Source organism: Microchirus variegatus (genome assembly GCF_963457635.1).
Source record: "Microchirus variegatus genome assembly, chromosome: 16".
In the NCBI taxonomy this organism is placed as follows: Eukaryota; Metazoa; Chordata; class Actinopteri; order Pleuronectiformes; family Soleidae; genus Microchirus; species Microchirus variegatus.
The window spans coordinates 21372038-21385169 of NC_139817.1; the positions used below are offsets into that span (position 1 = coordinate 21372038).

Genomic DNA, 13132 nt, shown 5'->3' on the forward strand with positions numbered 1-13132 from the left:
TTATTAAAAAAACATAGAAAGAGAGAGAAAATAAGTTACAGGGCCCAATGTGGCTCCCTGTGCTGCAAGTTTAAGATCTATGACTTAAAGCAGACCTCGACCAGAAGTTCCAATTAATGCTGTTTTTTAGTGTGTATCTGCGTCGTGACGAAGCTATTTTTAAACATTGTTAAAACAATGTTCTGATCATGAGTAGCAGTGCATCCACCATGCTAATTATGTCACTTCCGGGTAATGGCCAATCACAAGACAGTTGGGAAGGCTCTACGCTGTCTGGCCAATCACAACAACCTCTGTCTTCTCGGTGTGAGAGTTCAGTCTGAAATATCGCGGCTGAGGACAGCGTCAGAAAAGAGAGATTTCTATCGGCTCGTTTACAGCAACTAGGAGGTTTTTGATCATAAAAACAAGTTAATGTATGTAAGTAGACCTCCATAACTAACATATATGTGCAACAGGACCACTCTATGTGAGCTTTAAGGGATGGGACTTGCTTTATGAAGGCGGCCATTTTGTGCCGCCATGTTAAAAAAACAGCAACCGAGAACAGACTTTCCCCATCTTGAAACCACACAAACCTGATACTAAAAACCAATGAGGAGCAAAAACGGAAACTGAAGAGAACGTAATAGAGAGTTGAAAGAGTGTTTTCTGGACTTCGAAGGCCACCGTAGTTTCCTGACAGTTGGAAAAACGGAGGGTTGAGCAAATAAGTCGGTTTCTTGTATTCTGCAATAGTTGTTACACAGGATTTTTAGTCATATTAGCCCCGCGGTTTGAACTTTGGACAAAGCCACAGTAGCTTTTTTGAGACATTATGCTAAGCTAAGCCCAGTTAGCTGCAGGCTGTAGGTACATATTTAATGGACAACAATGACAGTGGTACAAATACTCTCTTCTAATTCTTGGCATAAGAGCAACTAAGCACATCAACCTCCCCCCCCAAAAAAAGTAATAACACATTTAAACACATATTAAAATCAATGTACAATAACATTCAAGATCAATCAGTTCCAGATCCATTAGCCATCAGCTATCGATCATGGTACAAGTGCTATCACCATCATAAACATCATCTTTTTAGACTTAAGTACTCCGCAGGTGGTCCACGTGTCTGAGGTTTAGGCATGATAAAGGCATGGCTTAGCGCTAGATGGGGCCTGATACAGAGAGTCAGGGGTCAGCCGGTCAGGGGGACGAGAGGAGAAGAAGAAGAAGAGGGTGGGATCATAGTTTTTGGACTGGCGGGATAAACCCAGAGAGAGGTTTTTAGCCAAACTGGTTGTTGTGCCTTTAGCACACAGAGCCAGTCGCATCTGCCTCCCCAGGTGTGTAGAAATCAGGGATGGGTAGTCCAGTGTGCAGCGTGACCTGCAGAAAAATATATTTAAATACAAACATTATGGGTTAATAGTAAAAGTGTGTTTGACTGACTGCCTGCCCGCAGGTGGAGCTGTTGAGCTGTTGCTTTCGTCACCCAGAGACTGTGCTTAATCTGGGAGAAACGCCTGAGAGCACAGCCGCTAACTGTTATTGTGTCTTTGAAGCTTTTTCCTTTCAAGGTTTTTTTTTCCCCCCTCTGAGTCCATATTTGCAAAACTCGAATTTTTATAATAACTGCACTTGTGCTACGCTATTGATCTACAAGTAAAAACCTCTGTTTTTTTTGTTTTTTTTTCGCTCAGAGAGAGGGTGAAGCTCTCACACACAGAGCCTGCTATAAAACACCTCCACATACATCAGTGATGATAAATGACTCAGGAAGGTTCAGCAGTTACTATATGGTCTCTTGCACTGCCACTGCAGATGCTGCTGCTAAATAATGCAGTAAGTTTTACAACACCGATTTAAAAAACCCTTTTAAAAAGACAAAGTTTACTCATGTGCTTAGATTTATCAGGCTTAGACCAGTGTAAGGAAAGATAATGAGCTTTGATGATGTGATAGTTCCACTGCTGTAGCTTTGATTGTGACTCTCTTTCTGAAATATCTCTTCTGGAAATTCCTCCAGTGCACTATAATGTGCAATATGCTGGCTTTTCTAAAACTGAACCTAAATTTCTACTAATTTCATCCACAGAGGTGTAAACAAACCTCACAAAATGTCACCTTTTAAATCCTAGTGAAGTATAAAATGATCTAATTCCTAAAATGACACTCAAAAAAATGGGTTAGAAAGAGAAGTTGTTGAAATGAATTTTGTTCAGCCGGTACCTGGACATTTCGGTTGAGGCTGATAGCAGGATAATAGACGCCCTCCAAGCCTTCAAACGCCACGGGACCCTGCTGCTCATCGTTGATGAGGAAGATGACGATCCTGCGCGTGAAGTCAAGCAGCACTCCGATCGTAGCTCCTTTACTGATGCCACCGTCCGTCCTGCACCATCATCACCATCATCATCAACACAGACAGACATTTGGAAGATTTAGATTTGTAAAAGTCTGTCTATTCCGTAGCTGCTCTGCAGTAACAGTCTCGGAAAGTAAGTAACAGAAGTAGAAAGAGAAATGAAATATTCTAGTCATGCAAATCTACTGTTACTTTGAGGGATTTTTATCAACATACAATTAAAATGTACCAAGTGAAAGGTAGCAATATGAGGTGAAATAAGTGCAGCAACAAAATAGGGACGGCTCGATATCACTTTTTCGTGTCCAGTACCGATATCACAACCTCATGTGTCTAACAACGATATTGATGTCAGTCTGATACGGTCATTTTGCTCCAACTGTGTAAACAAACATTCTGCTCCCATTGCTCAACTAAAATGTGGTTACTGATTTATTTATATTTAAATGTGTACAGTCTGTGAATAGATGCAATATAGGATATTTGGGATGAATCGGATTTAGCATCAATCCATCGATTGATGGCTCATGCCTATAACAAAATATGATTCATGTAATTGAGCAGTTTCTTGTGTTACTACTGTACACACATAAATGTAATTCATTGTTTTACACTACTGGTGACTAATGTTATTTCCTTGAATATTACAGTGCGATTGCATCTGCACACACACTTGGGGGTATGTGTGTTCACAGTTTGGTATGTACTAGGGACACACACACACACACACACACACACACACACACACACACACACACACACACACACACACACACACACACACACACACACACACACACACACACACACACACACACACACACACACACACACACACACACACACACACACACACACACACACACACGTTCCTTTAATTAGAGGACAGGGTTCATTATGGGGTCAATACAAAGGGAAAAGTGCAACAAAATGGCCCAAAACCATCATTCTTGACTTGTTTTCATTTACTTTGAGTAACAATGCGAGTAAGTTTCCTCTTCTTCTGTGTTCTGTGTTTACAGGTGGCTGGTACACAGCATTACTGCCCCCTGGATTAGAGTGTGGTTACTGCCATGCGCGACTACCTTTTTCTCACTGGTGTAATCATATGACTGCGTGCACGAAAACTACTGTTAGATAACGTGACACACACACACACACACACACACACTGTTGCTTTGTTTCTTTACCTGTTGGTGTGTGAGTTGTTGTGCATGAACCAGGATCTGTTGTTGTCCACGTACATGGCCCAGGCCTTGTCGTCCTTCCCCAGCATCACTTCCTTCATGACATCGCCCCGGGCGATGCCAAACGCCGGGTCGGGGTGGTTGTCGTAGCGATCGACGGTCATCTCCCAATAATGCACGCCGCGGGAGAAAGAAGAGTTCCCCATGACCACTCGGTCATCGTAGCTGTTGCACGTCACCGTCAGGTTGTCGTTGGAGAAGATGATGTCCGGGTGAGCGGAGGTCGGCTCAAAGGTGAACCAAGCAACTGTGCACAGGAAAGTTTGACATAGGCTTGTTTGGCATCAACACAATCTCAAACACAACAGCTGCAAAACACAGACTTGAAAAGGATGACATGGATCTAGACATTTGGAGGTCGTATGAGGTGAAATTTTACTGTAAAGGTTTCTAAACGACATTATAAGAAGAATTACTATCACTCTAATATTATCATGAGATTAACATTCCTTAGTTCACGACTATGAAGCTTAATCCTAGCAATCTTAATCTTAATTATATCACATCTGTGTCAGACAGGCTGCAAATAAAAGTCGGCGTTCGTTTTCACCTGCTTGGAGCACCAGACGGGTGGTGTTAACGACACTCTGATAAATCAGTCCGCTCTGAATCAGGACTTTAATATGAGACGCAATATAATCATAACAACTCCCCAACATCATCAACTGGGTCATACCAAGACAAGGTGTGTTGACGAGAGCACACGGCTGCCTGCTTTAAAGCTGCACTATAAAACCTCAACATGGCTCTCGTCTGGCACAAATCACACATCTAGATTCTTCTAAACGGGAACTCAGACGATATGGAGTGAGCAAAATGTTAAACCAATCCTCTCAAACTCCCTTTTATCCCAATTTATTACAGCACTCGAGAATGAATCAATCTGCACTGTGGTTACCGGTCTTTAAAGGTGCATTATGTAATTAATATAAAGCAACTGGCCATATAATCCTCCTAATATGTCACAGAGACTCAGGAATAATGTTCATATAACAAACTGAACTCACCAACAACAACAGTACAGACAAAATATTTGCATAAAAAAAAAAAAATCATGTTTATGTTTTGAAATCATGTTTTGGCCTCATGTGGCGCCACCTACCGCCGTCTACCAATCATTGCAGTCAGTAGAGTCTCAGCTGCCGAGCAACCACGGGTTGCCAGTTAAGTCAGAAAACCAAACTTAAAGACCTCGGTATTTTGAATTTGAATGCAGTAACCGTTTTTGGCCACATTCTTACATATGGCACCTTTAATGCTGTTTTTTTGTTCTAATGTTTGGTCCTACCTACACTTAAATGTAAAAACAATATTCATATTTGATATAAATATTCTGTGAATTTATAGGGTGTTGTCTGATCTACAAATAAATAAAAAAAAAACATCTGTGCAGCTTCGATCTTATAGGGATTCTTCTCAATGTCTGGTGATCTTCATGACGCTCCAAGCAGGTTCAGTCAAACGCGAACAATAAACTTTGCAACCTGTTAAACTCAGCGTCGGAAATAATAGTACGACCGATCTTACGTCTATATAGAGAAATGTGGGGGTTCAACAGGCGGGTGTTTGCACTTTACATGGTCCCCACTTGTGGACTTGGCTTGTCCACAGCTTTTACTGATGTCGCTATATGTGCAGTAAATTCTCATTACACAGCTTTATTTCCCCAAGGAAATAAAACACAGTTGTTTATTGGAAGCCAGTGGCGAAACATTTAATAAGTGGAGGCCACGGAGCAGCAAAGTGCCCGCCTGCTGGCGTGAAGGTGACGACTGCACTGATGAAACAGGCAGGAGACGGGAGGGGATCAGACAGGAAACAGTCAGCGGTGAGAGCCGTCCATACCTGAGCCTATAGACTGAATATCACATGGAGGGAGTCCGGCTGAAATGTGACATGACAGAGGAGGAGGGAAAAGGGGAAAAAGGGAGGAAGAAAAAGAGGAGGATAGCGAAGCATAGCGTTGAAGCAGACAGTGTAGAGGGGTCAGGAGGGGAGGCAGAGAGGGGAAAAGGCAAGTTTGGTCAGGGAAGCTGGAGGAAAATCCCCCCCCCAAAATAAACAAAAAAACAAAAACAAACCAGGGAAGACTTGAAAAGCAAGGAAACAAAAAGCTGAAAAATAAAACGTTAAAGCACAGTCTGGTCTCGATGAACAGTGTCAGCACTCTTTCAGGTTCACTGATTAATGACAAGCTTCCATTGTCTATGCAGAGCGACATTTAACTAATGAGAAAGCAAGCACACGGGCGGATTATACACAAACCACCGCGGTTACCGCGTGTACCTGGTTGAAAAGCACAAAAAACACTCTTAAATAGATTTTTACATCCCGGTGCTGCTTTTGGCTTAAAACCTTGCAACAGATATTTAGGGGAAAGCTTTTACTGGTATTAGTTTCACGTTGGAGGGAAAAAAAATAAAACGAGAAGAACAAGTCTGACGGCCACCGTGTCCTTAAAATCCCCCTTTAAAGTCATAAAGAGAGGGGATTTAAATCTGGAGTGAGAGAAAAGTGCATCAGAGGCGACGTTGACTTCTTGAAGATGCGAGTGGCAGCAGCACTTTATTATTCTTAAGATCTCAGTCAGGACTTTATCTGTTATGTATGTGGCTCCACAAAGAAAAGCCGAGACTCTCGTCTGTGATCTCATCCAGTGACAAAACCCAGAAGTCTGTTTGATTCGATTACACTGTGATATGATAAAAAAAAAATACCTGCCAGATGTTTACTATCATGATCCTGTAATGAGATTTTTTTTTTTTGTGTGTGTTTTTGTCTCTGCCACAAATCAATCAGGGTTTTATTGTGGCATTAAAATCAATGTATCAAGCAAAACCTTGTGAAACAACATGTGGCAGGTCTTAAAAATGGAATTCATATGAGAATTCAATGCTTTAGTGTTGGTATTTTTTCGAAATTCCAAGTATTAGAAAGACAAGGACTTGAACAGAATCTTTACATTTACTTTATATTCTTGTCTCCTCTTTGTAAGTTCACGTCTGCTGGTAAAGAAGCTTATCGTACAGACTCCACACAGACTTGAGTCTCGGCTCTTTTTAGATTCTATCACGTATCCTTTAAATCCTCTGTGTCGTCTAAGATCAAATGAATAAATAAAAGGATTCTGCTTTAAAAAGGTCCAGTGTGTCAGGATTAGTGACATCCGACGCAGATCACATGACTCCTCCGCTCGTTCTTCCCAATCCCAGGAGCGTCGTGGAAACACGGAGAGTTACTACCACAAAGAGTTTGCGTAGTCGGTCTGTTCGGGCCATAGACTGCATATGAAAATGAATATAGTCTTCAGGGTTGCAAAAGGATGGAAGTAGCAGTGGTTGCCAAAACGTTAAGCTTATACCTCAATAGAACACAGCACAGTGTGATTGACAGCTGGTACCGTCCAATAGGAGCCCAGAATTTCTGAGACTAGACAGCTCTGTCCATTTTTATATACAGTCTATGATTAAGGACTTTGCCTAAAGTACATATCAAAGGCTTATTCTATTTATATAAACTTATAGAAAGTTATATAACCTACACTAGCGTTCAAAAGTTTGGGGTCACTTAGAAATGTCCTTTTTTTATTTAATGAAAAGGGCTTTTTTTTCAATGAATATAATCATAAACACACTATTGGATGATTAGAAAACCCTTGAAAACCCTTGTGCAGTGATGTTAGCACAGCTGAAAACAGTTTTGCTGGTTCTTTGACGAAAGGGCAACATTATTAATTTGGAATAAAAATCATTATTTATAATCTTGTCAATGTATTGACTTTATTTTCTATTAATTTTGCAACTCTTTGGATGAATTAAAGTGTGACTTTTAATGGAAAACACAAAAAAATATTATATAGGTGACCCCAAACTTTTGAACTCTAGTGTATATAAACATACTTGTGTGTAGAATGTTCAATCTATGCCACAAAAAACCCTCCTAAATATTACACACTGGACCTTTAAGAGAGTCTTTTGACTTATTGCTATACAGTTATCTACTGTAAGTAGGAGGAGCATGGTGTGTAACCACTGTGTGAAATACAGGGGGGTCTGGGGGGGGCTAGACCCCCCTGTTTAACACTCGAGACCCCCTGAAAGCCTCAAAGGCAACATTTGAGGGGGGTCTAAACTAGGGCTGGACGATTAATTGAATTTTATTCATGATTTCGATTTTGGCTTCTCACGATCATAAAAAACGATCAATGTGCCGCACGGCGCGGTGTGTGTGTAAATTCCTACGCTAGAAAAACACCTTGAATGCACCGTGTTACGTGCAGCTGCAGCAAGCGTGTGATGTGTTTGGTGGTTCAATAAATACTCAAGTTTTGAAATCAATGAATATCGTGTCCATTAATCGTGATTTCAATATCAGTCAAAAATAATTATGTGATTAATTGTTTTGCCATAATCATCCAGCCCTAGTATAAACGTGTTACAGTGCAATATAAAAACATGTTTTTTGTATTGTATTATTGTATTTTTGATGTTCAAATGAATTGCTTTCCAAATGGCTCTGTGGAAAAGGCCCACACAAGCCCACATCTGACAGGGTAAAAAGCCAATACTGCAGCATGGCACCTGGGGTGGTGAAACAGTATTGCGCAACAAATGGGAGATGGGGACCCCCCCCGATTATTAATGGGTATTTTGCACACTGTGTGTAACTTACTCTCAGACGTCTGCATGATCAGCGTCTTGCTGTACTGGCCCACTCCGCTGGCGTTGAAGGCCTTCACTCTGGACTTGTACGTGCTGTTAAAGTGAAGCCCGTCCACCGTGCAGATGGTCTCCGTCCCCACGTATACTTCCTGTGAAGACAAAAGTGCTTCCTGTTAAACTGGCGGATACAGTACAGAGTGCGTGATCACGACCAGGGGCGGCCGGTGTATGGGGACGATTTGGGCGACGCCCTCCCAACTACGAGGAGAAAGATTTTTTTCCTCAGCAATTCCAAAGATCTTTAGTACTAATATTCCTTTCAGTCGTCTCTGCCAGCAAATGTAGTTATTATCAGTGTTCCAGACATATTGTCTGTCATTGTCCAATCAGAATTGTCAGATTCAAGTCACGTGTTATGGTTCCGCCTCTTCTGGGGCGATTTGACTGACGTGAAGAATCGCCCAAAAATGCTCCGATTGACTCTCATGTTAAAAACTTTTTTTTTTCCAAAAACACCCTCCAATGCATTTTTAATGAGGATTTATGTGCATGAACTTAACGTGCTTACGTCATATGCAAATTGAGCAAAGAGAGGAGGGGATAACTTCACTTCACTTCACGTCACGTCTCTCGATAAGTTGTTCGTCTCTGCTCTTGGCGTTATGAGCGAAGCGAAGCTCACCGTTTTAAAAATACACGGAGGATTGTGCTCGTTTAATCGGTCCCAGCCTGAAGTACACGTAGTTTGTTTAGCTGTTTAGCTGTTTTACATCATACATTAGATTAATGTAAATAATATTGTTTATCAAGTTGCCATCTAGTGGACACAAGGAGGACTGTTAATCACCTAACAAATTGATACTGTCTTGCTGTATGCACCTATTGAATGGGTCACCTTAATCATATCATTATCAGAAAAAATTGCCCCCCCTGAAATTTTCTACAGGACTGATCACGACGCCACGCAGACACACACAGAGTCCCGCTCGTTCGTCCTGCCGACGGCTCTGCTTCAGACGGAGTGTAACCGTGTGGATTTTGGTGGTGAGCGTAAAAAACGCAAGAGTGAGAGTCTGTACAACTGAGCGTGGGAGAAGCAGCCCACGCCGGAGTATAAATAGACACGGGGGACACAACTCGCCAAGCTCAGCGTGGCACTGCGTTGGCGAGCGTCAGTGAGTCAGAGAGTAGAGGAGACAGGGAAAACTTGCCTTAAAAATGTGAAGCGTAGTTTTTCTGGCAGCTGCAGGTGAGGACATTTAAGAGAAGCACAACACTTTTGACCTTGTGAAACACGACACATCTGCAGTAAATCTAAGTCAAACTGCGACCAAAAATGTCTCCAGGCTGCAACACAATTTTGGTACCGACTGCCTACCAATTAGCAGGGAGTGGATACAGTGGGTGAATCTGTTGGCAGGCTGAATCGAAATGATCGCCCTCTTATGGCACACTTGTAATTAAGACCGAGTGGAGAAAGCGCAGACATTTGTAGAGAATAGAGAATAGAACGGGCCAGATTTGCGATCACAGACAGCTGGGTTCATCCAGCGAGGGCCACGGCCTGCTTTTCCTAAATTAAAACACGGGATGCCTCCAACAAACAGCTGCTCCCGAGTCTGGAGGAGCAACTGTCGACCCAGTTCAGCCTCTCCACAAACCACCACAGTCCACTGCAGGGTCAACTATTTACAGCTGAAAACTTAAAAGTGCTCAGAGAACACACTGAAGTCATGTACGTGTGGATGACACCAGGCTTCACCACATTCATGGAATTCACAATGTTAAATCCACTCAACTACACTCCCTTCGTGCCTAAAAATAATTGGGTTATTCACTGGCTGACGTTTAACCTGCCTACCATGTTTTGAGATATTTCTTTTTGTGTTTAATACAACATTAAAAACACAAGGGATAAACAGAAGAAAGTGTCAATTCAACTGCAATTTATTTTAATTAATTTGAGTTCAATCACACAACAATTCTTGTCCATTATTTATCCGGCCATTCGTGTTATCTCTTCACTTCCTGCTGTGATACAAATCGTGATATTTTTCTTTGTATGGGAGCTATTATTACATTTGTTGTTTCCCCCCCCTGTGCTACATGCACATTCTGTCAGAAATTAAACAAACACTGACTCCATTTGTGATCAAGCCCCTCACTTCCTCTACGCAACACATATTAACACCTTGTTCAACATAACCTTATTCTACCTCTATTACGACATGAATTAAGATTTTTCCTACATAAGGTGTTAGTGTTTAACGGTGCATTATGTAATAAATCTAAATCAACTGGCCATAAAATCCTCCTAATATGTCACAGACTCAGGAATAATGTTCATATAACAAACTGAACTCACCAACAACAACAGTACAGCCAAAATATTTGCATTAAAAAAAAATATTTTACAGACTGCAAATCATGTTTATGTTTTGAAATCATGTTTTGGCATGTGGCGCCACCTACCAATCATTGCAGTCAGTAGAGTCTCAGCTGCCGAGCAACCACGGGTTGCCAGCTACGTCAGAATACGAAACTTAAAAGGCCTCTGTATTTTGAATTTGAATGTAGTAACCGTTTTTGGCCACATTCTTACATATGGCACCTTTAATATTTACTAATAAAGGGCTAGTATGCAACTTATATGCATGTTAGTAAGCACCTAGTTAATGGCGAATACCAAATGTGGTTTTCTTTCCCGAAGAAAGGGTTTTTCAAGGGTTCTTGGTAAAACTAATGGTTCCAGTAAAAAACATTTTGATCCAGAGAACCCTTTAAAACCCCTTTGCTGAATAAAGGGTTTTAAAAGGGTCCTTGATTGAACCCTCCAAAAGGGTTCCAGGTGGAACCTTTATAAAAAGGTTCTACCTACAAAAAGTGCCGGCTTTCAGTACCTAACCCTACACACGATTTCAAAGACCCGAGCAACACCCTGAACATTTGCTGCACTCATCCTCCACCTTGACGATCAGGAGACTCAGCAGAACGACTGTAGTGTTTGGAGGAAGTTTCCGGTTTAGAGGTCAGACACAGATACGCTGTGCCTTTGTGCTGAGGGAAACGTTCAGGACGTATAAGTTGTCATGATAACAAAAGCAGGGGGCTCAGTGTACAGAGAGCTGGGGAGGGTCTGAGGAGGATCCATTACGCGCTGGGTACGAACGCTGCTTTGATCCCGGATCGCACTTCCTGCAGGATCATCCCGACCAGCAGCTGCACCGCGCAGAGCTTTCCTCCTGACGGTGTGTCACTCAGTGCCTCACTACAGTGCGTCACATGACCCTGTTCTCATGTCAGTCAGAGCTGCGCGGCGTGGCCGCCACACATCGACTCCAGGGAGTTCACAGTGACAAAGCGCTGCTTTCACATCCCCCCCCCCCCCCATGGCAGAGCTGGTGTCTTCCCCGGCACTGAATGAACAAGGCTTTGTGGAGACAGGACGGGTACTGGGGTGTACTGCACTGTAAAGGTGAATTATGACTGTCCACTATTTGTCTCGCAAATGTAAATCTAACAAAAATTCCAGTTTCAGGAGGGGAAAAATAAGTTGTCACGCGGAGTAGAATGCACCTGCAGAGGGAAACTTACCCTGAACGGTCCCCCGTTTCCGTCGTCCAGCTCCAGGATGTATCCGTCCACGGCGATGGTGGAGAGCGGTGGCTGTTTCCATGACAACGTGGCACTGTTGTTCTGAGTGCAGCATTCCTCTAGCTGGAGCATCGGGGCAGCTGGGACTGGAGGAGGGGGGGGGGAAACCAGGCCAGATTACACACACACACTCAGTATGTTTCCATACAAAGTCAAGTCGTCCTATGTACTATTGTCCTTGTCCCAGTACAGAAGCACTTTCTGCTTGTTAGGCAGCTGGTTGTTAGCATGTCGAGCATCATTTAGACTTCCTACCTTCCACAAACTTCATTATTTAAGCTGACAGAGCATACGTTTGGTCTCCTTGTCAGTCCACAAAATGTACCAGCCTGAATCTTTTTGTTGCGTTAGCATTTTGTAAAGCCTGAAGATATGACATATAAACACACCCCCGCAAGATGTCCACAGAAGGAGTTGTGTGTTATTCCCGCGGCAATTTACCAAGAACTGTGCCGCGTGAGCACTAAGGGTCAGAACATATTCACAGACATCACCATCAACCAGGCTTTTATTGGACGATACCAGCTTTCATCACACTGGTGTCCACTCATATATGCCGTGTTTGATTTCCTCTAAATAGGAACAACATTTAAAAAGTTGACAATGTGTTCTATTGATGTGAGAGGCCATAATTCCTTTTTTTACCTCTCACATACACAATTTTATCTCACACATTAAGAATTTTACCTCTCACACACAATTGTTTTACCTCTCACATACTCTCTTTTACCTTTCACATACAATTGTTTTACCTCTCACATGTAATGTGTAAAAACATGTAATGTGAGAGGTAAAAACATGTAATGTGAGCGGTAAAAACATTTAATGTTACCGCTCACATTAAATGTTTTTACCGCTCACATTAAATGTTTTTACCTCACACATTACATGTTTTTACACATATATGTGAGAAGTAAAACAATTGTTAACCATCATGCTGTGGTCCGCATGATGGTTAACTTTTATCGTCAATTAATCTGTTGATTAATTTCTCGATGAATCGTTTGATCCTCAAAATGTCAAAATATGTTAAAAAACGTTGATCAGTGTTTGACAAACTTGGAAATGACGATGTTCTCGAACGTCTTGTTTTGTCCACAAACCAAAATGATTCAGTTTGACTGATTTCTTTGTTATGTGGAGCAAAGAAATCAACAATCAGAAATCTTGTTTTAATAACGAAAAAAATCCCTTTTTTTCATTTGGTGCTAAAATGATCC

At 41.9% G+C, this 13132-nt stretch overlaps 1 protein-coding gene across 7 annotated transcripts in view; it reads right to left on the bottom strand.

Annotated features, from left to right (window-relative positions):
* Positions 1-1293: 1293 nt before the first annotated feature.
* trim9 (tripartite motif containing 9) overlaps positions 1294-13132 on the bottom strand; it is a gene marked incomplete at both ends in the record, with an annotated part of 48921 nt that continues 37082 nt past the window's right edge. For 2 of the 7 annotated variants that reach the window (XM_083902477.1, XM_083902476.1), the window contains 5 exons: positions 1294-1371; positions 2215-2377; positions 3541-3844; positions 8269-8407; positions 11853-11998. In XM_083902477.1, the coding sequence (XP_083758603.1) occupies positions 1294-1371; positions 2215-2377; positions 3541-3844; positions 8269-8407; positions 11853-11998 (830 nt within the window). Of the gene's footprint in view, positions 1372-2214; positions 2378-3540; positions 3871-5442; positions 5482-8252; positions 8408-11852; positions 11999-13132 lie in introns of all 7 variants that reach the window. The other 5 variants (XM_083902480.1, XM_083902479.1, XM_083902475.1 and 2 more) reach the window with 4 other exon arrangements.